The sequence below is a fragment of the Paralichthys olivaceus genome, chromosome 4 (assembly GCF_024713975.1).
Source record: "Paralichthys olivaceus isolate ysfri-2021 chromosome 4, ASM2471397v2, whole genome shotgun sequence".
NCBI classification, from domain to species: Eukaryota; Metazoa; Chordata; class Actinopteri; order Pleuronectiformes; family Paralichthyidae; genus Paralichthys; species Paralichthys olivaceus.
Genome location: NC_091096.1, coordinates 21,717,229 through 21,741,644, shown reverse-complemented (window position 1 = coordinate 21,741,644; position 24,416 = coordinate 21,717,229). Strand labels below are relative to the sequence as shown.

General features: G+C 38.7%; 1 protein-coding gene across 2 annotated transcripts; it reads left to right on the top strand.

The window, feature by feature from the left end:
- Positions 1–238: 238 nt before the first annotated feature.
- Positions 239–22,451, top strand: tango2 (transport and golgi organization 2 homolog (Drosophila)). Of its 2 annotated transcripts, none has more exons than XM_020093558.2 (9): positions 239–441; positions 2,273–2,397; positions 7,914–8,002; positions 10,604–10,723; positions 11,655–11,772; positions 19,332–19,399; positions 19,585–19,738; positions 20,674–20,778; positions 21,578–22,451. In XM_020093558.2, the coding sequence occupies exons 2-9, from the start codon at positions 2,342–2,344 to the stop codon at positions 21,696–21,698; spliced, it is 831 nt and encodes a 276-aa protein (XP_019949117.1). In that variant the 5' UTR covers positions 239–441; positions 2,273–2,341; the 3' UTR covers positions 21,699–22,451. The 2 variants fall into 2 exon arrangements, with proteins under 2 accessions (XP_019949117.1, XP_019949119.1); XM_020093560.2 differs by having other exon boundaries at positions 267–441; positions 19,588–19,738.
- Positions 22,452–24,416: the final 1,965 nt, after the last annotated feature.

The following is a 24,416-nucleotide window of genomic DNA, read 5'->3' as shown; positions in this document are numbered from 1 at the left end:
GACTTGGACACTGAGATTAATCATCTAGCCTCAACAAACCAGCGAGTTGAAATATATGTCTTTTTCAAAACCCGTTTGTTTATTGCTGCTTTTATTGTGAAAGCAAACAATCAACCGGAAGTCAAAGTGTTCTCAGTTACTATCAGTGCCACAAACCGACCAATCACAGTGGACCTCAGAGCTCGGTGGGAAGTGCACTCGGTTTATGTATTTGCTGTGCAGGGGTGGGCGGGGTTCAGGACAACGCAATGAAAATAAAGCGCACACGCTCTGCAGAGGCTGCACCAGAGCTGCAAATCGAGAGGACTCCGCGTCTGAACGCTTCCTCTGTCAACAACAGTGCAGAGAGACAGGAAGTTCAGTCAGTCAGTCAGAGAACAGCTGATCCAGCAGCTCGTCTAACATCATCTACAGTTTAATGTGGCGGGCATAACTAGCTAGGTAAGAATCTCCACGTCTCCTTTGTCTTTTGCTCACCTCTACATGACTGACTGTAGCAATGCTAACGATAGCTAGGTATTGAGCAGGTTACCAAAATCTGGTGACACAAGTTGGCTGTTACACTTGGAACCAGTTGTCGGTGAACCTGTTTTTTGCCTAATAATTGATCTGCAGGTCAACTCCCATCTCTGTCATTCTCATACATATCAAACAGTGGTTTTGCTCTTTAGCTAGCATCTAATAATAGCTGGCTGCAAAGCTACTCAATTGTGTAACTCAGTGTTATAACAGTTAATGTTCTAATCAAGCAGCCTGCCACCATCACATAATGATTGTCAATGCCTAGCACATCGTGAAATGACATGGTGATCGATGACTGAGCTCCTAAGATGCTTTTAATTCATTTCTATATTTGTACTCATCACAGTTACAATAATGATTCAGATAAAAAAAATTAATTGTGATAATTTGTTTAACATCTGCCATTCTGAGCCTATTCTCAAACAACATACACCCTTATGATTCATTTGATTGCCCTACAGCCAAGTACATACACTGCGTTTAATAGTTTGTATGTATGTATGTAATCCCCAAGGATTTTCCTACGTGATTTACTGGATGGCAGACTTTCCCGATAGTTCAAAATGTTTTTAACACAGTGAAGATCCACGATCTGAATTGCAATCTTTCGTCACAGTTTTAAAATGTACTCCTGAGAATATCCAGACTCAAAACAGCCAATGAACGTATCTGTTCCCACCATTCAAAACTCATGATAGCATCAAATGTTCTGTATCTTCAGCTGATAGAATGTGACAGCCTCATGCACTCTTAACATTGTTACATTTTAATTTGCATTGTAATTTGTCGGTCTGTGACAACTGTTTCGGGAACTCATGACCATCATGCGTGAAAAACTGCATTTCCTCCACATGCTTCATTTTAAGGTGTACAGATTTGTTCATTTGGTCCTCAAAGTTTACAGTTTTGAGAAATATCTGACTGTGCATAGCAGAACCACTACACTACCTACGTAGTTAGCTTTGGTCTCCTAGCTCACATTTTTTTCATATAGCCTAGATGGCTGTGCTGATTGACCAAAGGTTGTAAGCATCTCTCTTGTAATGTGGATCCACGTTATTAGGTTAGATCGAGAGTTAACATCATAAAATGCCACAATCTCTGTAGTTTGCTTGAACAGTAAATCATGGATGTCTTTAAGATTGATCACACTATAAAACTGTCAGATCGCCCACCACCACTATTAAGGCAGGCAATGAGAAAAGCCTTTAGCTGCTGTTGTTAGTGTGGCTCTGTTTATTTCTTGCCCACTCAAGCAACTATAGAGTCCCAGCATATAAATGACGCATACTTCAAAAGGAACTCCACATACCAGGTACTTTACCTCGAATTGTTACTGAAACTTCCTTCTTGTAATACAGTACATAACAGAATATGTTGAGAAATATACTCAAAGACTGTGGATGGGAATATGAGCACAGTCAAAGACGTGTGTTCTCCACTTTATCGTAGCTTCAACAAAAAACTAACTAAACGAACACTGACTGCAGTCTCAGTTGGTCCCAGTCAAGCTGCAAAGCAAATGTGAAACTGCTTATTCTTAACAAATCAAGCATTTAGGAAAATCATTTTGTAACTATTTAACAAATATTTCAACAGCTATTGGATCGCCATCTGTATATTGCACAATTTGAACCCACCCACTTGGTCTCATGATCATGTTTAACATCCGATGTCATTTCTATCACCACCACCACCAGTGAACACAGGTTTTTACTCTTTTCCTTTTCTGATTGCTTCTCTTTGCCAGATGTGACTGAGATTTGGAGGCAAATGCGGACAAACTGAAAAACCCTGTCGGCAATATCCCGGTACATCCATGTGTATAATTTTCTTCAAGTTTGACCCCCGGCCGGCTTCCAAAAATGCCTACAGGTAGGACAATTAACCCTTTAATTATATGTTGACAGTACACAGTCATAAACTGCACACTAGCTGAGATGGCTCTTGAATCTGAAGTCGGACAGAAAAATCATCATCAAGAAAAGGGTCAAATATTATAAGCACCTGTTCACTTTTGATTTCAGTGCAGAAGTATACAGGTAAAATGTATAAGTAGCCACTCTGGTCATTCGGCATACTTTTTTTTTTTTAAACAAACTAAATATGTCAGGTCTTATTTTTTTTCCTGTTGACTCGGCTATAAAAGACAGTGCTGGGTTTAAATGTTTCACTCACAAAGCTTCAATGAGGTGTTGGAACATGCAGCTGACGTGTGGCTACAGAAAGTTTAGAAACTAAAAAAATAGATAGAAAATAAACATACGGGGGAAGGTTGCTAAATCCAGTCATGTCAAGTCTTGACATCACTGCTGTCATTCCCTGACAATGCTGCAATGCACCCTGTTTTATCTTATTCCAGGAATATCCGGTGTGCTGCTGATGTGTAAATGGGCACAGACAGCAGCATGTCAACACTTGAGTTAAAGTAAAAATAGTTTTTGTAGTTTTATCATTTGTTTTTTAGATATAGCACATTTAAATGGCATAACTACCAATGCAGAGCCCCACCTGTCATATCTTCCACATAATAATACAAAAAACAAGGGAAATGTAGCTGAAATGTAAAGTTCTAAAGTGCTGAATGAATCTTTCTGCAACCTCCACATGCTCCTCTTGCTGTAAAGGAGGACATCTTTCAGTGGACCACACAGACCATCTCATTACGAGCAGTGATCTGCAGAGTAAAGTCCAGCTTATTATAAATCTCCCAACCTCTCTACCTGGTTGTACGTCTCTCTCCTTCCCTCCGGAGGTCCGACCCTGCCTGAGGATATCAAAGTGTGTTATGAGTCCTGACTCAGACCTGAACCTGGGGAAAGGTGAAACATGCTGTGTCCTCATGTTATTACATCAGTGTTTTATATAAACCACTAGTTGCAGAATTAGGTTTCTTGTGCCATGTTGATGTCTTAATCAAAACAAATTTGACGGAAACTTGGACCAAATTGGAAAGAAGTGAGATTAAAGTTTCATTAATTACAATTATTACACTCCCACAGCACAAAATGACAAGAGTGTATCTTCAGGGGTGAAACAGCTGCATGTTCAGCACAAATGAATCAGTGGTTAACCACATGCTGAGATTCCCTGTATTTCCAAACTCAAGTTTCCAGGACTGTTCAGAATTTCAGAGTAAGAGCTGTTTTGCAATCAACCAGCCAGTATTGTAGTATTATTATAGCCCTTAGTCAAATCAGTGTCATTTAGATATGCTCCACATGCGGTCCCTAGAGGCTGTAATGTTCACTGCACCTAACATGATAAAAGAGATGGAACTAAGCAAACATTATTCTGATTATAAGAAGCTTTTTCAAGACTGGGGATAAATCTGTAAAATTATGATGCATGTTGTAAGCAGGTTGAAATTTTTGCCCAACAATGGTTTAAGAAGGAAGCTCAAGGAGAGTGTTAAATGTTAAGATTTGTTCCTCCTGAGGGAAGGATGAATGTGCCCAGCATAAATATTGATTAATAATTAGATTTTAATCGTATTATTCACACTCGTAGCCTCCTGAAGCTCTACAGATAGTGGTGGTCCACAACCTTTGTCCCGACTAAACTATTTTAGTAGATGTTGGTTGTATAGTAAAACAAAATTTGTTAAAAAAAATTCATGTTTCGTGAAGGATAAACCCAAATGACCTTTGTGACCTTTCCTGTAGCACTACCAGCAGCAGTTAAAGTTTTCACTCATTTGTTGAAGTACTGTATCCCAGCATAATCGTTAGTGAGGAGGAAAAGTCACATCGTCAGCAAAAAGTTTTTCCTCTTGGGACAGAGGAAAATTGTATTTTCCAAAATAAGATGTCTGGGAACAGCTTGATGATCAAGTAGAAATTTAACATGATGACATTGCGATCTGTTGACCGAGGAATGTTCCTTTGGAAATCATGAATATTCTTGAAAACATAAATCCAAAACAAACAGTTATTGCTGCTAAGTCCACAAGCCACTGTGTTTGTTGAATGAAAAATATAATTGAGTATTCATGCACAGCTTTGATATCTCCATGCTGCTTACCGTCCTTCTTACATTATGCAGCTGGCTGACTGTCACTGTGATCCCAGCTGCGTATGTGATTTCCCCTTCAGGATCCATTTGCAGATGCTCTCACTTGTGCGGCATCATTAGCGTTAGCTTTGTTTTCAGGAGCAGCAGTGGCCCTAAGTGCCATGGGAACAGGCTGCCATTATCCTTCGACGCACAGAGGTCGACCCCTATTAGGTCAGTTTAGTTTATCGGTTTGCTCTTACACAGGATCCACACTCCCATCCCAAAAGATTAATAGGGGGACCATTGCCAAGCTCAGAGGAAATACGCAGCGATTGTGGAGGTCAATAAATTTCATTTGCCCTTTTTCTGCCCTGTGGAGTTTTCTGAAAGGGTCTTTTAAGTGCCTCTCTGCAGTGTTTAAATCCTCAATGACCTTAACTCTTCTTCCATATATGTGAATCAGTTAGTTCTATTGGTAAATTTATCATTTATGATATACTTTTATATGCTTACACATCATCAAGTCCATAATAGTCTGCTGAAATGTGAATTCATGCTCATATGATGCAACAGTGATAGGTCATCTCTTCCTCGAAGCAAAGTCAATATTTGTTTTTTTTCCTGTTTCATAACAGCTGAACAGGACACGAGCAGGATGAAAATGTAATTACATATGCATAGTGTGTGCTGTTGTGTTAATAATAGGTCATGGATTCTGACAGAGGATGTAAAGCCACCTATTGATGATACATATCCTTGGTTCACAACTGACAGAGCAGTAGCAGAAAGACAGTGCATTAGGTACAGGTCACAATATAATTTTAAGCCATTATTGGCCTTAAGCATAAATTCAGTATTCACTGACACCCTGAATAAAATCACAGCTCACAGTGTGGCGACTGTGTCAGATTGCAGAGTCAAATTCAAGGTGATTTATTAGAAATCAGATCACACTCATGTGTATGCTGTTCACTCTTGTCTGTTGCTGTAAATGTTTGTGTTGTAGCCTTGCTTTGGTAACAAAAGAAAATGATTTAGAGTTGTATATAGCACCTGCGGGGGATACTGCTGCAAGGCCTCGCAAAATGCCCCATCTGAATCTGTCACAGATTTCTGCTTAAGATTTCAAATGGTTTAAATCTTGTGTATCAAAAATTCAGTATGATGTATTTGATTTATTTGCTATGTCAGTTTTTGCAGCATAGCATGAGTGTATTGACTGTTAACCATTAGACAAGAGATTGATTTAAAGCTGTTATTGGTGGGACTCATCTTAAGCGTGAAAGGGGGAGAGAAGACTTGTGGTAAAGGGCTAGGTTGGAACTGAACCTGTAGCCGCATCAGGAGAACACAAGCTTCTTTCCATGGGTCACCCACTTAACCTATTAAACCCGTCAGTCAGTGGGGTTTAAGAGACTAGAAAATAATATTCAAAATAATTGAAATGTGAGAGTTGATAAGATAAGATTTTTTTGGTTTAGTCTTTGATTATGAGATCACACCATTCAGTTAAACAAACCTGAATATTTCAGTTAATATCATGAAATTAGAACTGATGCTGTGATAGTTACAGTATCATGTGATTAATCTTGTCTACATGACTCACTTTTCATAATACACTGAAATGAACAACACAAAGAAAAGGCATTCATTGATCTTAAAATGAAAAAGTGGAAAGTGGTCATAGAATTTTTAAAACTTTAAAATCAAAAACCATCTGAGCCAAGCTGCTGTATTTCACTGACACGGCCAGGACACCAAAGTTACTTGGATCAAGTTCTTTTTTATTTTACTTCCATCTTTTTCTTTTTGATCCTCTTTCCTTTGGTCATCATCAAAAATGCACCCTGCTCCTTCTCATCTTGCCCTTTCATATCCTCTGCATCCAGCTCAGTCAATTTATAATGTAAAAGCACAGGTGGGAAGTAATAAAGTACAATTACTTAGCTACTGTACTTGAGTAGATTTTTCTGGTGTCTGTAGATAAGTAATTATTTGTCTCTTTTTACGTCTCTCTCATACACAAATATCTGTACTTTCTGCTCCTTAAAATTTCAAAACAGGCTGGTAACTTTTGTTTTAATGCATTTGAGAGGAATTATTCATTATTTTTATTTTGCATCGTGGAGAGCTGCCTTCCCAATATCAAGAGAGCTTTTGACCTAAATGGACAATAACACAGAAAAGATGGTTCCTTGCTGTTTATCCATTGATGCATAGCATGCAAAACATACACAGCACAGTGTAAAGGATGTATTCAGATAAAACAGACAGGAGAGATAGACTTAACCGTGGAAAAGAGGCACAGCACATGTGTCCATGACAAGGAGTAACAACATGGAAGAAAGTAAAGAATCAGCAACATCACTGATAACATTGACAATGTGCACAACGACGCAGGGCAAGAAAACATTCCCTATCCCTGGCCTTATTTGAATTAAGAATAGTTAATTCCATTTTAGCCTTCACATTTCCTCCTGGACAATTTTCCATATCCCAAATCTCTTTTTGCTTTAACCCTGTTTGTAGTATATTGTTTTTTGTTTGATTTGAGCTAAGGATGATTTAAGTTAAATAGTTTTTGAACTATATTCATTTTACATGACTATCAGTCTGCTTTGCACAGATACAGTTGGTATGACTCTCAGAGGGGTACTTTTTACTCTCACACTTTGAGTATGAAGTAGTACATTTTAGAGCTTGTACTTTTATACCTAAATTTGAGTAAAGAGATTCAATCAATACATATCTTTTTACTTCAGTGATATTTGACACAAGTATCTGTACTTGCGTCAACAGAATGTGAATTATTTTGACACCTCTGTGTAAAAGTACTTTTTTAAGGCTCCTGAACACATCTAAAGCCTTTTATTGAGCTGCGAAACCTTCAGTCCAACATTAGCATCAGTCTTATGATCACCTGTGTAAATCGTGACCAGTAAGACAATGGCCGACTGTCACGAGCAATCTTTTAGAAAGGATGAGTACTTACACTATATTTTGAAATTACACTCAAGTGCTTAATTACAACATAGAATACAACAGACTAAATTATTGCTGATGATTTTGAAAAAGGTTGCATGGGTCACAGATAAAGCACAGATACGACAGATATAACAGGAAGAATAATGTTCCCATGACCCCTGAATAATCTTTAAAGAGAGAGAGAGAAAAACTTGATACAAATATATGATAAATTGTCAGCTAGGAAGGAAGATACAGTAAAAGATGGGATGTATTTGTTCATGATGAATGAGTCGCAGGTGATGGATCTCCTATTCAGACCACTGTTGACCCTCTGTAATAACTCTTCTTCAAGAGCAGATGAACACGACTCGCAGAAGAAACAGAAATAATAAAAACAGCTTCTCTAACCTCTATTTCCATCTCCACAGGCTGATTTTGGCTGCAAACAGAGATGAGTTTTACAACAGGCCATCCAAAGCTGCAGACTACTGGGGAACCAACAGTGAGATCCTCAGCGGTAAGTCAGTACATTTGATTCCATCTCACCGCAGTGAAGTGACTAGCACTGAATGAATAATTTAATCTGTCTTCTGTAACAAGAGATAAATAAACATAAAAGAAAGTTAGATCTGTTAGTTGAGCTTGTGCAGGATTCATATCTATTCAAAGGAGACGTGTTATGCTCCTATTCAGGTCCAAAATTTGAATTTTGGGTTACTAATTGAAAAATTACATAATTCATGCTCTAATGTTCAAAAGTGGCATCACTTTCCTCCAACTACATTTTCCTGAAATTTTCCAGTTGCTGTATGTGAGAATGGAAATCTCTGTGTCAGTTGCTCCGGATATTTTCTGAAACCTTTCCCTCCGGCTCCCTGGTAAAATGTCCGGCTTAGCCCGTGTGAGAATACAGCAGGAAAATGTCTGGACAATTCACAGCGAGCGATTAGATTTGTCAATGATGTTTCTGAGAAGCAGCAGACATAAAAACAACAAATATCTCAGGATGAAAAACAGGATCCATGCATGTAGGTGCTGGGGAAGATCTTGAAAATGGAAAAGACAATGAGATTTGAGAGCTATTTTTTAATAACTCTTAAAGCACTTATTTAAGAGAAGGCAAAGTGAGTATTGTACGGGACTGTACATATGACAATAAAACACTTTGAACTAAGCCCTACCTCCTGCATGCAACCATATTTCCAGATGTTTTCCTGTTGTTGGAAACCTGTCCGACCTGAACTGTCTCCTGCTGTGTTCTTCATATGTGAAAGATAAACTCTGGAAAATGTCTGGACCAAATGTTTCTGAAAACAGCTGTAGAGTTAGCTTGTGTCTCCTGAGGTCCCCTCCTGGAAGTGCGCAGTCATAGTAAATTGCTTCCAGTGCATTTAGGGAATGTTGACCTCCACTCTCACTTCACCTTGCTTTGTTAAGGGCTGTGCCCGACTGGCTGCAAGGGGGCATGTCACATAACATCACAATAACCCAGAAGTTTCAACTGGACTACTGACAAGGCATTTCAGGAGCATAGGTAGCAGTATTCTCTGGGGAGTAGAGAAGCACCCTTTATCGCAGATGTTGGGCTTTTTAACTTTGTAGATCTTCTACATACACAAAAAAAATGTATAACACATTCGAGGAAAAAGCGTTGTATGTCTCCTTTAAACAGTTAAGTCTCACTATAGTGGAAAGGGAGATCTGACCAAACAGTAGTCCTTTGCATATAAAACACTTCAAAATCAACAAGTGGATAAGCAGTTCAATTGATTTAGATGGACATGTGTTAAATGCAGACAATGTTTTAGGCTTGATGAACCTTTTTGGCTCAGTGATAATACGAAAAAGCTGCAGATGTGGCGTCTGACTACAGTTTTATTCAAGGCTAAATACCTTTCAATAATCAAGGAAGAATCTGTGCCCTGCACATCAGAATCCAGTACCCCCCCAGCTGCGTCACAGGACATCTCCACCCTCAGTAAACTATATTTAATTGATTGATGTCCAATACACATTATAGCCAAAACAGGGGAAATCAATCATCCCTTTTTTCTGCTGAAGGAGGAAAAGCAGAGACAGCCTTTTTGTTCATCAGTCTCCTCTCCCCTCTATAACAGAGGGGTCAGGACTCTAGCGGGCCTTTATTTGATGGCTGCTTTTATGCGATGTGACAGGTATAAATGGCTCTTCCTTATATGTGGGGCGGGTTGGTGGGTGGTGGAGGTGGGCAGAGGAGACATAGCATGATGAGGAGGGAAGTAAGCTATAGCTCCCAGTGGAATCAGGCTAGCCTTCTATCCAGCCCCTAGAGGAATACGATCGTTTGGCTCTCTTGGTCAGTGTAAGTGGACCCGTCTCTATTGATCAGCAGGAAGTGCAGCAGATGAGCAGGGCTATTCTTTTTCTGTGTCAAATGAGGAAGAGGAAAGTGGGAAGAAAACAACTGATTTACTGATTTAAGATTCATTTTTATTTCATTACTGCCAAAGCTATACATGATGCTACTCCATTCAAAGGATATTTTAAATGATTTATTGCTCATATACTTGCCCTCATGCTTTAATGTGAGTGACATCATCTGTTGACCTCTTTATTTTATCAAATTTATCTGTAGGATAGTTCAAGTTGCCTTTTAAGGAAGGATGCTTTAAAGCCTGCTGACTGAGGGTTAGCCTCACTGAGGCCTTGGCAATGAAATAGCAAATGGAAACAAAAAAACACTTGATGAGAGGTAGTACTTAACCAGTTTAAATTTCTTGTAAAGAATTATGCATTATAGTGCTAATTAGGTTTAAATCTCATCTTGCACTCAATTCATTCTAGTAATCAATTAAAATTAGACTAATCGAACATAATATTCTCAATAATTAGCACCAAATTAGCTTTTTTTCCAAGAAACATAATGCAAATTAACCACTGTAATTCTTAAGGGAAACCTGCCTGTGTTGATCATGATCTAGGTTTCTTAAATCACTGTGGGAAATCCAGAAAAACATGTGTAATGACTTTACTGAATGAAGTGTGACTGGGTGTTGTATTTTGTGGCAAAGGTTTCATTTAATATATTGTTTTCCTTTTATTTTCATCAATATAATTACTTATTGCTACTGTAACACAGGCCTGGACCTGGAGTATGGTAAGGAGGGAGGATCATGGCTGGGGATCAACAAGAAGGGCAAGCTGGCTGCAATCACCAACTACCTGGAAGGACATCCCAACCCTGACGCACAGGGACGAGGTGAGCCAGCCAGGAATGTCCACTGTTAACTCATACAGATCAGTTTCCTCTGACACTTAAACTCACACTGATTTACTTGATAATTGAACTGTTCCTAATGTATTAAGTATACTCATGCAATTTGTTGAATAAGATGGCACCGTACATTTACATTGTAGATGTCATCCACCAATTAACATCTAAAAGCTGTTTGGTTGGGTATATTTCACATTTGAACTGATGCAGCACTGGAAACAGATGGTACCTTTTTTGGTTCTTCATTTTCTCTATAATTGCAAAAATGTTATTATTTTGCATCACAAATATTGCAGTGAGTATTGGTTGTATTGAGAGTGACAACAGCTTTAAGCTCTCCATTGACTCACTGTGAGTTGTACAAGCTGCAGGGGCGACATAGTCATGTTAATCATGCTCTTTTTTTAGCTGCATTTTATCCAGTTTAAAGCGTGGGGGTTGCACTTTGATGCCAATTTCAGACTGTATGACTTTCAAAGTCCTTTGATCTTAACTTTGCCATCAACAGTGTGATAACTTTTTTATAACTCTTTTATAAAATGTATATTTTATAATATAAAATATCCCATAATTATACACAAATATATTTTACGATTTGTGGCTCAAATGAGCCCACAACCAAACTCATTTCTATAGTACCTCTTTTAAAAGCAATATACTCAGGGGGGCCCTCACTACTACACACTCTGATTGGCTGTAGTTGTTGCCAGTTTATTTAGATATTAAACCTACTAGAAATCTCATCGGAGGTTGTGACAAGTTCGGTACCTGACCCTAACTTTTAAGGATCCTATGAAATATTTTTCTGCAAGTTGAATACATCGATCATGTATTTATTTTTAAAGCAAGACTGGTTTATTGAGTGCATAAATTTTTATTTTTTTTTTTATTTTTTTTTACTTCTGGTGTTCTGCAGGGTTTTTAGTGTCTAACTACCTTATGGACAAGGATGTGGACACTTACTCCTACCTGAAGAAGGTGTCATCAGAAGGCCACCTGTACAATGGCTTCAACCTCATTACAGCGGAGTTCAAGTGAGTGAAGGATGTGGTAAAGTGGACCTTTCACTGATGAAGCTGGGTCAAATATTTTTTACATTTTCAGTGTCTATTCACCAAGTTCTGTGTATAAAATAGTCAGTTTTCTTTAAAGCAAATGTCACAAGATCACATTTATTCTAGAGAGTTGGGGAAAAACATGTAACACGGCCACTGAAGGCTGTCAGACATTAAGACAAGTTCTTTGTTTTACTGTGTGGGTGTCATGAGGTGACTTCTCATGGTGGACATGGAGGGTCTTTAACTCAAAGATTTTTCAGTTTGACAAGAATAGGTTGTCACTCTGGTCAGCTGAGTTCTGGTCCACTCTTACCTTGAGGCAGCATCTTCATCTCATGAAAAGCTGTGAGAGAGCCAACATTAAATTTCTAAAGAAACACCTGCTGATATTTCAGAGTTTCAGACAAAGAAAATCCAGACATCATTAACAATAAACTTGCCTGAAATAACTGAATTTGGTGACTGAGTAAAGAGAGAAAAATCAAAGTGGGATCAGTGCACTCTGAGATAGGCCCCTCAATCATCGAAGCAGATTTCAGTTTTCTGACTGCAAGAGTTTGGCTGTTCAGCTCCAACACACATCCCTACCAAACTGTATACCTGTTTGGGGAGAAAAAAAATATTTCATTGTTTCCACTGTGGAGTTTGATGTCATGATCTGTGTATCGTCTTAATGGTCTCAAGCAGGATCCCTCTCAAAGGGGATGTACTTATGCTTGTATATATCTTCTCCTACAGGATTAGCATCTTTATTAGTTATACAATGGTATTAGGTTCGACTAATCTCGAGTCAGGTTCATGTGTCATCACATAAGTTATTAACATCAAACTTACTGGGAAAAATATGGCACTTTTACATACATCACCATGATAAGAACTACCTAAAATGACAGAAAATGTCTTTGAGAAAAATGTATTTAATGTGTATTTTTATCGTCTTTTATAAGGCAGTAATTAAACTACAAACAAGAGGAACAGGATACTGATAACTGAGTCACAAACCCCTGTCAGAATTGATCTCAGTGCACTAGGCTTGGTTGTGGGAAAGCGTATGAATAGCTACTGTCTCTGCATGAAGTTTGTGGTATGATGTGACATTTGGAGTTTAATTGTTTGTCAGGCTACTTCCCTACTAAATTTTTGGGAAGTGTAAGTAATTCTGTGACTCTGATATTCATTTTTATGTCACACGTGACAAAGTCTTAAGAAGGTCTTGAATTAAACCTATCAGCAAATCATTACCTCCAAAATGGTGCACTGTACAAGATGTAGTGCATGAAGCCATGTGTTATTCATTTCTGACAGATTTATTTTGTACTTGCAGCTCCATGATTTAGTATAAAACTGCAGCCAATCTCTCGTTCAGGTTTTATTAGAATTTGGACTCAGATGTGCAGAAACCAGACAGAGGCACAAATAAAAAACAAAACGACAAAAACAGTGCTGACAACAACGATAAGTGCTGACAACCAGTATACAACTGGTTAGGTGCGGCAGGGTGAGCCTGAAGCCAAGGGACAAAGTGTAATGTCAGACTGGGCTGCTTGGTGAGCTGGCTGAGCACGAAAGACAGCATGTAGATAGATACAAAGAACAGGAAATCACACCCAGCCAGGATCACACAGGAGCAGCACTCAATCTGAGGGCAAAGTAGAAACACACATTCTCGCAAAGCATATATAATAAAACTTACTCCCAAAGGTCAATGTTTCCAAATTGCTGTTAAATGTTAACCCAGTAAAGAAATGTTCAGATCAGGACGTTGTTACACAAGTTATTAGACAAGACAAATCCTCTTTAACTCCAAAATTAGTTGGTATATGCAGGCTTTTTAAATGCAGGTAAACTCGATAAAAAAGACAATTGACTCCTTTCCCATTGCAAGTTAGCCTCTCTGTTTTTGCCCCGTGTGTCATGCTAAAAGTTACGAATGCACCGACAACTGAGAGCTCTCACATCGCTGTCTTGTCTCTTGCCTTTTGGTTTCACATTGTGATTTAGGGATTACACTAAAGAATTTTGTATGACATTCGTACCTCCTGTCGTCATCACATGCATAGGCTGCGTCTACCGATACTTGACATTGAATGGTTTGTAGATGCACCATGGTTCAGTTTGATCTGGTCTGGACTAGGAACACTTCTTCCAGTTTTGGTCCTTGGTTCTAGACCGTGGTCTGAAGTGCCTTTCACACCTGTTAATTTGGAGTGAACTAAACTGAAGGAGTCTGGAGGAAAGTCACCAAAACAAGGTGATTGTGAAAGCTAATATGAAATGCTCCTTGGCCTTCAATATTGGGTTAAGTTTAAGTTTATGTTAGATAACAGTAAACCACTGTTAAATCCAGTTTTCTTTCTTTTGATTTTGATTAAAGAGACGCCACCCTCCATAAGTGTTTACATGTGCAGTGTAAAGCCTACTAGTCCTCCCTGCACACTGTTTCATCATGCGGAGAAACCTGAAGCTGGAAAGTCGTGGTGGTGGTGCTGTCATTTTTATAGCATGCCGTGTCTCCACTCAGTTCTTGAGAGTTTGCGATCACCCTCATTGAAATAGCTTTAAGTCTATATTTAATACACAACTCAGAAATTAAAATATTTAAATGATTTCTGTATGACTTGTTTTTGATTGTGATGTTTAACTAAAGTCGCCTTGATAAATAATCAATAACCGTGTGGAATTGTGTTTTACAAGTGAATGGATGGTTTGGTCAGTGGCAGTGATGCATTTTCAAAACATACCACTGAGCCTTCCCTCAGAGGAGCTAATAGCATATATAATTAAATTTTGATCTCACATATTCTTTGCTTGATGCTCTTTTTCTATAGCGTCGGGTTTTGATCCCACTTTATGTCATTCCGGCTTTTAAGTCAGTGCCCAGAGATGATCCAATTTAATGAATATCTCCTCTGATGTTAGCCTACAAAGAAATGCCTTCCTTGATGCATTTTCATTCAAGCAGAGAGTGGTTATTTTATAAAAACAACTCTGGCTCGAAAATAAAACAGTGGTTCAATCTCACCGTCTCCAACCGTGTGGTGTATTCTTGGCAGAAACTTGTTTGAGCTGAAAAAGAAAAACAGCAGTGCAGCAGATGGACATGTTCCAGAGTATCAGGGATGGATGAACTCTCAACATTATGATAAGTATTTGTGTTCTAGACACTTGTAAGATTACAAATGTAGAAACATTCACTTTCTTCAGAATAGAACATCATTTCGACTAAATAAACTTGTCAGACGCTCACCATAATTAGCTCAAATTTAGCCTTTATTGTCGTTGAGTGAATCCAGGTGCCCCAAAATTGCCCCAAAAAAAGTTAATACTGTTGATTTTGGGCTTTCTACTTGTTAGCATGGGGTCATACTTTAATCAGAGAGGAGATCTGAATTCCACTACATTTATCAAACCGTTTAATTCTGTCTCATTTCATAAAGGCTCTTTTTCTAGGTCAAATGAGATAAGATTTCCTTATGAATTACTAAAAGAACATTATGGTCCTGTGTTCTATTTTTCAAGTCAGAAGTCACCTTGAGGCCAAATACAGTATCTGATGTTGAAATGTCAGTATAATTTATGAAGATTAAATCAAGTTCATTGTTATGACTCCGTGCCGACGACAGCTTTTGCCAGAGGGACGTCTGTCCCTCCCATTTCTTGTGGATAAGATATCTCAGAAAACCCTTTTTCTTCAAATTTGGTCCAAATGTTCACATGGATTCATAGATGAACTGATGAGAATTTGGAGGTAAAAGGTCAAGGGTCAAGAACACTGTCACTTCACAAAACATGTTTTTGGCCATCACACAAAAATACAAAGATGAAATGAAGTGATCACATTTTATATCCAAATGGTTGAAGGTCAACTTGACTGTGACATCCTGATATTCTGCAATAACACCTTTGTGGACAATATTCAACACCATAAATCAGGCACAGAAGAGGAGGTTGTGACCATATTTCCTGCAATTAGACAGGTTGGCAGATGCATATAACTGAGATGCTATAAATTTATTTTATAAAACTATGTATCAACATGACAAGACTATAGGTTTACAGCAATGCGAACAGAAGAGCTAAAGGTTAACATGCTCACAGGGACAATGCTGACATGTATATTAGCATGTTACATTAGTTCATTAGGACTAAACAGAAAGTACATCTGAGACTGATGGGAGTCTTGAATCCTGCCTCCATGTTAGCAGATGGGACATGGACCAAACTAAAAGTCAAAATACAAGTTAATACATTTTTCTCAAAACTGGTTTCTGTTATATTAGGTAGTTCTCAGCATACAGACATATGTTGATGTGCTCATGTTTTATAGTAAGTTTGGGTTTAAATACTTATCATGAAATATCATGATTGACAGCTGAGATTGACTCGGGATTGGTCGAATGCATGTATTTCTGGGATTATGATTCCATGGCATCATCCCTCAATTATTACTATTATTATTGTGAAGCCTCTAACTCCAAATGATATTTATGGATGATTGTAGTGTTTTTATCCAGGATATTTGGCTTTATTCACGAATAGAGGGAGTCCATCTTTTGTTTACAGTCTATGCTTTGGACAAATAGCACATTTGACCACATGATGGGGACTGAAGATGTTACAGTTCAGTTTATGATTGATTAATGTGAATACCTGTAAAATATTTAACAGTAGCGCATCTAGTAGTTTTTGAGATATTAAGTCCGCAGCAGACCAACTCACAGAGCCTGTCCATGTAGACATATTCATTAATATGGAGAGATATTATTAGAAATGGATAAGCCTCGGTTTTCTTTTCCATTCTATTCCTGTAATGCCCACATATGTGGGTGTACATGCACAGATGTGTGAGTTATTGGATAGGCGTTACACGTTGCCATTACCCAGGAGCCCCCCATCAACATGCCCATCTACATTCTGAGCTGATAATATCGAATGCTTTTCCAGCCATCTCCAGGCAACTACTCCACAGCTGGCGAGGGGGAAACTGCTCAGCCGCCTCAGTATAGAGGACGTTTCATTAGAAAGTCTCCCAGGCAGCATACTGATTACGGTTCTGACTGAGATCTGAAAAAGGCATTTTTCTACCCTTCCCTCCTCGTTCTCACTCTGCCCACTGGCCTTGACCTCCTGCTGTTCCCTCATCTCAGCTCACATCAACACACAGCGCACCTGATGGGACTTCCGATATTGTTGCTAGTTTGAAAAGGGAGAAATAGAGCTATCTCTCTTAAATTCGTCCACCTACTACTACTGTGGTCAATTGGATGCACATCCAGCAAAAGTCTGTTTACATAGATAGACACCAATTCTTTCTGATCTTGTGTTCGGGTCACAGTATCAATATAGTGTTTCAGACAGTGTTTGCCCCCAGCAGAACCAACAATGGGAAGAAACCTTTACAGGCGCCTTCATTTCCTTTTAAATTACGGTGCCATCTGGTTCCCACTGAGCAACGGCTGTGTACAGGCAAATATGAAGGGAGACTTTTATCACCTAACTCAACACTGACCAGTGTTCATAGGAACCGTAAGAACAGAGAAAAAGCAGCTTTTTATTCTGACTGTTCAGCTGGCAACAGCATTGAGATTTTTTCGATTTGTTTTTGTCAGAGAGACTGTGTAACGTCGACCTTCAGCTCTGAGGATTCTCTCACAGCTTCTTGAAAAAACATTGTCCTGCCTTTAGAAAACACCCTCTCCCAAGAACTTTATGCAAGACAGATGAGCTTTTGTGCAAACAGTTAAGAATGAAACAGAGGCAACTGGTGTTAGGAGAGCGTGTTAATCTCTCGTAATTTGTGGCCAAGTTATGAAAGTAAGAGTGCATGTGAGGTTTGCTCATGGCCGTCTTTGTCGTCATATTATCCCTCAGTCCTCAGTCAGAAATAACAATGTCCCCATTAAGATAATAAACCAACAAATCAGATGAGATCAGGTGATTTTATTTTAAAATGCTAAATTCAAGCATATTTATTGTCAAGTCACTCCTTTTCTTACATTAGACCGTCTGTGTAGATGACCTATCAGATAATGATCAAAACAGATCATGAGTAAAAAAGAGATGATCACTGAGTCACAGTGAGGCGAAGCTATAAGAAAAGTTACATATTTCTTGTGCATCAAAATTCAAATCACATTCACAGAAAACATTTAAAACTCGAGCACCAACTCGTAGGTGAAATTCATATTTCTTTTTCCCCATATACAATATTTCATACAAACATCACAGAGACTGCAACTGACTTCATTATTGATTAATATGCAAAATATGTTCTTATTTATCAAACAGTTGTTTGGCCTTTTAAACAGAAAAAAGTATGTCTCTATGACAAATTTGATGTCTTCAGAATATGTTTGATTTACTGTGATATAAAGCTGAGCAAAGCATTAAATCTTTAAATTTGAGAAATAGAGCTGGGCAATATGACCAAAATCTCATTAGGATAGGGTTCTCAGTCAATATCATCACGATGAATGTCACAATTTTATTTCTTTTAAGTTTAAATACTGATTTTAACTCTTCTTTATGAGCAGGAAATGACTTTCACTTGATAAACAGCTAAAGTCTTTACAAATCTGAGGTGGATACTTTATGTGTTATATCTTCTCACTGTGGTTATACAATGTATAAGAAATACATCAATGTCTATTGAATCTTTTTTATATTGCCATTGAGAAAAACTATTGCGATAATTATTGATTTTGTTTCATTGCCCACTGTTGGCTTATCATTGGATCAATTGTTTCCACTCTTTACATAGGAAATCTTTGATAATGGGTTGTATCGTAAATATTTTCCACTTGTGTTGATATACTTTATCGACCACAGCTTCGCCCCAGTTGCCTGATTTGTATTTTGGCTTCTAAAACCATCAAATGAAACTTATTGCAGATCAACAGGACCAGCAGCATATTCTGCTCCTGTCCTGCCAGCTTTCGACCGGGAAACTATCCAAGTCAGATGACTGATGTGACTGAGATGGATGTCATAAAATTGGCATCAGAAAATATATTCTCCTTACTACTCAAAGGATCTATTTGCAGCTTATTATTCACTCTCCTGTAGCAGAGCTGCCATCTATTTCAGACTGATTTTTCAGACTGAATACATTTCCTCGATGTGAGGAGCGATCTAACATGATCTAAACTAAATGGTTGTGGTGGTAGTGAAAGATGTTTTCTCAGTGCTAATATGTATTTGAAGTCTCAATGTTACCCTGTTGTTCCTTTGAATAAGACTTAAATGCCGTTTGTATTTTCCCAGAACAACCTCTTAAATTCCTATTTTTTCCAGGACTGCACAGGAAAGCAGTCCTTAAAGAATACTGTGTGGTGCACTATTGATATTCTCTCACACCCTGAGAACTCATTTCATATCATTCCCTCCTAAATGCTCCTAAGAACAGCATCTTTGTTGTATTTGCAGTTGTTTAGACACATTATGACTCTTACCACCACTTTCATAATGGGATATGTACAGGTTTAATCATCACTAAATGTGATCTCTAATTTTCTGTCTTCCTGTGTCCCATGTAGAGCAAAACAAGACATTGTGTGTTACTATGGAAACAGAGGCAGCCCTGAACCCATCCATCTAAAAGCAGGTCTGTTTTTAATATGGTTGCTGTAGAAACTGTTCCTTTCACATTAACCCTCCTCTCTCGGCCTATGGCCCGTTCACGTTGGTCATTGCTGATATTTCCCCTCAGATTGTGTATTTATTGGATGACGTGTCACAAGGTCACAGAGCGCACTAGACATTTGTCTGTATCTTTCGTGTGCTCCTCAGCAGGAATCTATGGCTTGAGTAATTCACTGCTGGACACTCCGTGGAGGAAAATGCTGCAAGGCAAGCGCCACTTCACCAGCGTTGTCAACGACCAATCCCTGTCCTGTGATGGGCTGGTGCAAGAGCTGCTCAATGTCCTCAATAATGAGGAACTGTGAGTGATGAACATCCAACCACTGACCCATTCGTTGCGATGGAGTCATCTTCATTTGTGTCTGTTTAGGACTTGAATGATATCAAACTGAGGGTGTTTACATCTTTTTTCACCAGGAATGTGTAATTTTAACTCTCATACTAAGGGTTAGAGAAGAAATTCAATTTATTTATGATTAATATTAAACTTCTGCCAACTTAATTAGCTTAGTTTAGCTCAGCTTAAAGAAACACAATGTAACTTTTAATGAGTAACAGCCATTCATGGGGATTCATTCTGTTGGGCTCCTAGTCTGAGCAATTAAGTGTTTTTCATGTGTTGAGCAGGGCTCTGACTGTGTAGTCCCACCCACTGAGCTGAAACACAACTGAACGGTGTATATTACCCATGATCCAGCTTCCTGATGCTGCTGATGTAACAAATACACCTATTTGAAACGTTTCCTGGCTAAATATCAGAGATGAACGCTAGTATTTGCGTCTCTCTTACTTCTCTACACTTTGGCACTACTCTTGGTCTTGTTGGGTCTGATTCTGGTAACCACGACCATCAATCAGCTTCATCAATTCTCAGAAGATTGTACCCACTTGCCAAAGTTATATAGAGCAAGAACAGACATGCAGGGTGAGTGAGTGAGAATGAAAGCAGCAACGTTTTCTAACCCAAGTCAGTGTAACATCAAACTGATACTGAAGCTGCTATTTTAAGTTAAAAAGTTGTAAATTGTTGTTTTAACACAAAGATGAGAAACGGGGAAATAGCTAGGTATGCTCCATCTGAAAGACACAAAAATTCCCCTTCTGGTGGGCAGAAAGGCATGCCAGGTGTGAAGAGACAAACACTGTCCAGGGATTGCTGATAGTGCAGCAAGGAAATCATCTGAAATCATGTGACTGTAAAGGTTCCTAAAGAGATGTGTTGTGTTTGTTTAATAGGAACACACCTGATCCCGCTCAGGAGAGCCAGGGTGAGTGCTACAGTAAGCCCATGCTCCAGGCTTTGTCAGCGGTGTTTGTTCGCGCATCTCATTATGGCACAAGGTCAGTGTCTTCCAACCACTCTACCACTACCACCCCCCTCCCCTCTGACAGCACAGTGTTAGGCTGCAGGATCATAGACTGAATAGAAGAGAAGTGTTGGTACATAAAATCTTCCAGTGTAATCAATCCTCCACAGCAAGGAAATGAAAGGGGATTGTCTGGACTGTGATGTCACAGTGGATTAGAAGCTACAGAGACTGTCCTGTAGCCAAAAGGTCAGCTGGTCAGTCTTTGCCAGAGCCGTCAAAGTGTCATTCTCTCAAAGCACTGTCTGCTGCCTCCACCTCTGTCTTGATAACACTGTTTGGCCTCAAGTTTGACAATGTGACTTTTAATGACCATAGTTGTCCTCAGCATTACTTAAGATGTTACTTACGAGGATCTTACTTACTTACACGAAACGGAAACACAACCACAATGGAAGTGAGCTACATGGATTTTGACAATGACACTTACAGAGTTGGTTACTACAGTTAAGTCTTTTGTTGCTTGGCTTGATTGGGTTTTCTTAAACAACGGCTCACCTGACAGCAGTAAGTAATTCGATTCAATCAACATCGGTCGCTCACTTCCATTGTGGTTGTGTTACCATTGTGTGACTTTTGTAGTTGATTCGTCACTGCATTCGTGTCGTGGCTTTTGCATTTGTGTTATCATTAATGCACTTGTGTTAGACATCTCAGTCACCCTAATTCCTCCTGCCATCTTCTTGTCTGATTACATTTAGTTTTCAAACATTTTGTAATCATTTTATATTTTTTATGTGTTTGCTTGTTTTTATGTGCCCCTGCCCATTCAGGACCAATACAATAATCCTGATTGACGCTGAAGGGAACGTGACCTTCACAGAACGCACCATGCTCAATTGCGATACAAGCAACTGGAGCACCAACTCTTTCCAATTCAAGCTGGAGGAATGAAGACATGATGAAGGAGACCCACTGTGTGCCTTTTTGCATTACCCTGACTTTCCTGACCCTCAGTCCCCATTATCTCCAATAGTAAAACACAGTTAAAAGAACTTTGAAACCCACTGTATACGAACATGAAGTCTCATCTGCACTTTTTTCTTCAGCTGGTCAGCAATATCCACCTCATTAACATTAATGAAATGTATTTCTTATTCATAATTTAATTTAAAATGCATCTTCTGAAACATATGTATGAATTTGCAAAATTGCCAAAGAACATTTATAATTTAGAAAATACATCTCAAAACAGGAGGGTGGGGTTGCTTGAAAAATTGTAGTTTCTATCATATATCATTTAAAACTCCAGTCAATGCTTTTGTTGACAAGATTATTTGAATGCAATCTAATTTATTATTGATAGTGTCAGTTTTTTACCTTTAAATCCATGACATACACAATCTCCAGACTGCTGTTTGAAGTTTCCTCCTTTAGCTAGAGCAGTAAAAAGATATATGCATATCAATGATGCATATTATTTTCCACACCCTTCATAGGGTTGTCATTTTATCAGGAGAATGTTTATTCAGGTTTAAAATCTCAGTAATTTCCATCGATTAGAGTCACAGCTAACTTTTGCCTGCCTTATCCCTGCACAATTGTCTCAGTATTGATAACAGCATTGATTTCATTGTGAAATGCAAATAGTTTCATGGTAAAGTGTAACATTTTACAGCTGTTTGACAATAAAAGACTTCCCTTAAACTCTCATGTCTTGTTGTATAAGAATTGTTGCAAATGTGAGGAACCTCATTTTTTAGTATCTACACACGTTCATGCACCTGTCTGTGGATTTCTGCATTTGACTTAAAACAGCTGGCTATTCTTTTACTAGAAATGTTTTACTTCTGCTTCCTGTTTCTTTCCCAAATATGTCACTCACAGGTGTTTGGACACAAAACCAACAGGAACAAAACCACTCACCCTCCCGAAGAAAGCTACTAACGATAAACTCAAACAAGAGAAGGCTGTGTGCAAATGTATGTAATATGTTATCAGTTCATAGTAGTCTTCTATACATCTCTATATAAAGATGTAGATACCTATAGTTCTTCTACAATTTAGAAGTGACATTTCCTCCATCTTGTGCATGAAGGAGTTTTTCAGCGAGGATGCACTTCATCAATGGTTATCTTGGGTTAAGGTTACGCTTCAGATTCCTCTGAATGTAAAACCACCCATAGTTTATGTGACTTGTGAGAAAATGTTGCCACTTGATATTTTTTGGTCATCTGTCACGTTTTGAAGCGTATAAGGTGCTAGTCAGTTGAAGGTATAGACCTCATCAGACTTTTGTTTTCATCAAAAGTCACTAAGTCTATTCCACTTATTCTATGATTCTTGATATGATTTTTAACATCTCTTCTTTTTCTTATGAAAATTCAAAATGTGTGCTGAGAAAATGTTACTATACGCATTGTATCAAAAAAAACAAATGGCAGAGAAAGAAAAACAAATCTCTATCTTCGTTCTACTAGGCCACATTAGGGGAGAAGTGAAGTGAAGCTACTGTGTGTTATTTCGGACTAAAGACTATTACTGACCCCAACTGGTAAATTGAGATATTGTGTTTTACTTGATCCTGAAGCGATCTGCTGCTCCAACACCTCAGGACTTTACGATTTTTTCAACACATGTATAAGTGAATCTGATTAATAGCAGGTCAATGAACAAAAGTCAACCATGAAACAGGCCATGTACATGATCACTGCACTGATAGTTATTTAACTCCAGGGACAAGGAAGTTTGTGCCTAGCTCTGAGTAGACCCCTGTGGAACAAGGCAACCCCTTAAGAGCAGTGAAAATTGGTAGTCCTGGAAATCCGGCGTCAGGAAGAGGCAGCAAGATTTGCAAAGGCTGTCACTCAAGCAAGACATGGGTAGTGATGAATTGGAAGAGCATAGAGAAAATAAAGATCCGCTGGAATGTGGGGAATGGAAGCCAGCAGGATTAGCTTCCTGCTTAGAGCCATATATGATGTCTTCCCTCACCCAAAACGTATCGCAGTGGCCGAACAAAGATCCATCCTACCCACTATGCTCAGCTCCAGTTACCCTCAGGCACATCCTCACTGGTTGCAAAATAAGTCTCTCCCAAGGTAGGCATACACATGTATACATATATAGACACAACCAGGTACTCAAATGCCTCTCAGCAACAATTGAAACAAAGAGACCTAATGCCTTGCCATGGAAAACATCAAGCGCAGTTCAAAGGACAACATTTGAGAGGGCCTCCTCCACTGACCAGCAGCTCTTAGTCCATCACATTTTGTCACTATCACCTTAAGACCTGACCTGATACTCTGGTCCAACACCCTGTGCGTCATCTACTTCGTATTGACAGTACCCTGTGAGGGTCCTGTTGATAAAGCTAAAGAGAGAAAAGCATATAGTTAAGGATGTCTGATCTAGTGAGCAGCCACATGGCTTTCATAGTCCTGCCATACACGCCAGAAGTCCATCAGATTAACCTTTAGCCTCAGTGTACCCTCAAGTTCAATTAATTATTTCAAAGATGTAAACACATGACACGGCTGACTAAGAAAATTAGTTTAAGATTTAAACATTTCACATGCAGTGTAATAATAAATGACATACACACATTTATAGCAACTTTAAGTGATGTTGTTTTTATTTGGTTTAAAATATTGTGAATACTTCAAAAAC

Bases quoted from the DNA above. Each gene is read 5' to 3' on its own strand.
- tango2 (XM_020093558.2), top strand. From the start codon at position 2,342: ATGTGTATAATTTTCTTCAAGTTTGACCCCCGGCCGGCTTCCAAAAAT. The intron at 2,398-7,913 runs GTAGGACAATTA...CCATCTCCACAG, and splicing joins GCTTCCAAAAATGCCTACAG to GCTGATTTTGGCTGCAAACA. The intron at 10,724-11,654 runs GTGAGCCAGCCA...GGTGTTCTGCAG, and splicing joins CCCTGACGCACAGGGACGAG to GGTTTTTAGTGTCTAACTAC.